Source organism: Microtus ochrogaster, unplaced genomic scaffold (assembly GCF_000317375.1).
Source record: "Microtus ochrogaster isolate Prairie Vole_2 unplaced genomic scaffold, MicOch1.0 UNK94, whole genome shotgun sequence".
Lineage (NCBI taxonomy): Eukaryota > Metazoa > Chordata > Mammalia > Rodentia > Cricetidae > Microtus > Microtus ochrogaster.
Genome location: NW_004949192.1, coordinates 896,802 through 899,160, shown reverse-complemented (window position 1 = coordinate 899,160; position 2,359 = coordinate 896,802). Strand labels below are relative to the sequence as shown.

The 2,359-nt window shown below is 50.0% G+C and overlaps 1 protein-coding gene across 1 annotated transcript in view; it reads right to left on the bottom strand.

The window, feature by feature from the left end:
• Positions 1–1,394, bottom strand: part of LOC101982089 — a 3,169-nt gene extending 1,775 nt beyond the window's left edge. Inside the window, 3 exon segments of the mRNA XM_005371035.2 lie at positions 3–122; positions 125–662; positions 756–1,394. Of these exon segments, the coding sequence (XP_005371092.2) occupies positions 3–122; positions 125–662; positions 756–1,394 (1,297 nt within the window).
• Positions 1,395–2,359: the final 965 nt, after the last annotated feature.

Below are 2,359 nucleotides of genomic sequence, written 5' to 3'. Positions count from 1 at the left end.
TTTTTCTTCTGGAGTCTCTCTCTTATTGAAGATCTTCTCTGCCTCTTTTAGTAAGTCTTGTATAATATATCCCTGGAGACCCTCAAGCCTCTGCAATTTGCTTCTAATATCCGGACTAGACTGCCAATGAAAGACATGGATACACTTGTAGCTTGCCCTGGATCTTCAGGGTCATAGGGGGTATATATCCTATAAGCGTCCTTGAGCCTTTCTAAGAAGGCTGAGGGTGTCTCTTCATTTCCCTGTATTACTTGCTGAGCCTGGGCCAAATTGGTGGGGTGGCATTCTGGCCCTAGGAGACCCACGATTAGCAACTGGCGATAGAGGCGTAGATGTCCCCTACCTGCAGCTGTGGTAAAATCCCAGTCAGGTCACATCAGAGGGAAGGCCTCGTCAATTTCGTTAGGCAAAAGGGTTGGGTTACCATTGTCACCTGGGACATTTTTCAGAGTCTCCAAAAAGACTCTTTGCTTTTCCTCTGAGGTCAGCAGGGCTTGCAAGAGTTGCTGGCAATCATCTCAAGTGGCCTGGTGGGTGACTAAAATAGACTCAATCAGGTTAGTCAGTGTTATTGGATCTTTGGAGAATGGGGGGTTATGGTGTTTACAATAGTATAGATCTGAGGGAGAGAATGGCCAGTATTGCTGTCGGCCGTTTGGGCCCTCTCTCAAGGGTAGGGCATGAGAAGTTTAATCAGGGGGTGGCTCGTGCCTTCCCCAGAGTCTTCCAGGCATGGGTGAAGGGGCTGGGGAGACTTGTGCAGGCTGTCCACCCGCCGCTGCAGTCTCCGGCCCATCCGGACTCTCTGGATCCTCTGGATCTGCATAAGGAGGGGGTTCTTCTGATAGAAAGTCAGTGAGGGTAGAGTCAGGGTTCGGAGGAAGGACAGGAGGGGATGCAGGGGTAGGTTTCGGAGGTTTTTCTTTCGGAATCTTCTCCTTAAGAATGGTGGGGTATAGGGAAGAAGAGGGTGGGGCAAGGGAAGGTGCAGGAGGAAGAGGCACAAGCGGTTGGCTCTCCGGGGGAGGGGGAGCCTTAGGGGCTGTAGGGGTAAGAGGAGGTTGGGGTTTGTTAGAGATGTTGTTAGAGATGACAAAGGGCTGGACCCATAGGGGCGGGTCACATGCCAAACTTTCCCAGGTAACAATATAGGTGTGTTGATCCAGGTGTCCATGTGGTCCCGGGCTGAACACTTTTGCCTTAACCTGGGAAATAATATTGAGATTGAAAGTGCTGTCTCTTGGCCATTCTCCCCCAACAGTAGGCCACTTGGACGAACAAAAGATCACCCATTTCTTCTTTCGAACCTCGACTGACAGGTTGTCGGCTCGGGTGCGGACGTCAGGCCAGTGGTCTAAAGTAAGGCTCAATGGGGTGGTTAGGGTTTGTCCCATCTTCTCAAAGAGAAGGGAACCAAATATAAAAACAAAAAAACAAAAAAGACACACAAAGACAGAGACAGAACAAACGTGCAGCGCAGCTATGGCGTAAAACCAAAAGCAAAAACCTAAACAGAGGCTCCGAGGGTCCGGATCCCTCTCCTCCATCTAGAACCATTTATCCTTTGGATACGGGCTGAGCTCCGAAGAATTGGGCTCCAGAAGTCCTTGCGGACTGACTCCGATGTCCAATGTCCATAGAACGTCTTCCAGGACTGTGGGGGAGAAGTCCCAGTCTCATCAGCCCCTTCCCTCCACCAGGTACAGCGCACTCAGACCTGAGTGTACAGAAGTCGACAAAGAACATGGAAGACCACTCAACAGAGAGCACAGAAGACAACTGAACAAAGAACACAGAAGACAACTGACTCGGAGCTGGCCAGCTTACCACCTGGTGATGAGTCGGTGGTCCTTGGGTGGGGGGGTCTCAATTCCTGGCCAACGCATCAAATGAAAGACCCTCAACGAGGACCTTTTTCAGGAGGAGACCTCCCCAACGCCAAGGAACAGGCCGAGACCGCACAGATGCAAATCGCAAGAGGTTTATTGAGTAGACACAGGTACCTGCGGGCAGCAAGATCTCTCAGAAGACTTACACACCTGCTAACTGGAGGGCGGGCTTTTTATAGGGAAGAGCAAACAGCAAGTTTACAGAACCAAAACAAAAGCGTGGTTATCGATCGATTGGGATGAGGCTGGGCCATGAACGGTTGAATGGTTTCCTCTCTCAGCATGGGTGTCAGCAAAATCAAGTTTACAGGATCAGACCATACGGGCCACAGGTGTTTCGTTTTGTTTTGTTGATATTTGAGTCCGAACCCAGGGGAATCAGAGTTTTTGCCTCACATCCAATTTCAATTTCTCAGCTTCAGCTTCAAAATAATTTCCGGTCAGGACAAGAATGAATCAGCAGCTCTGAT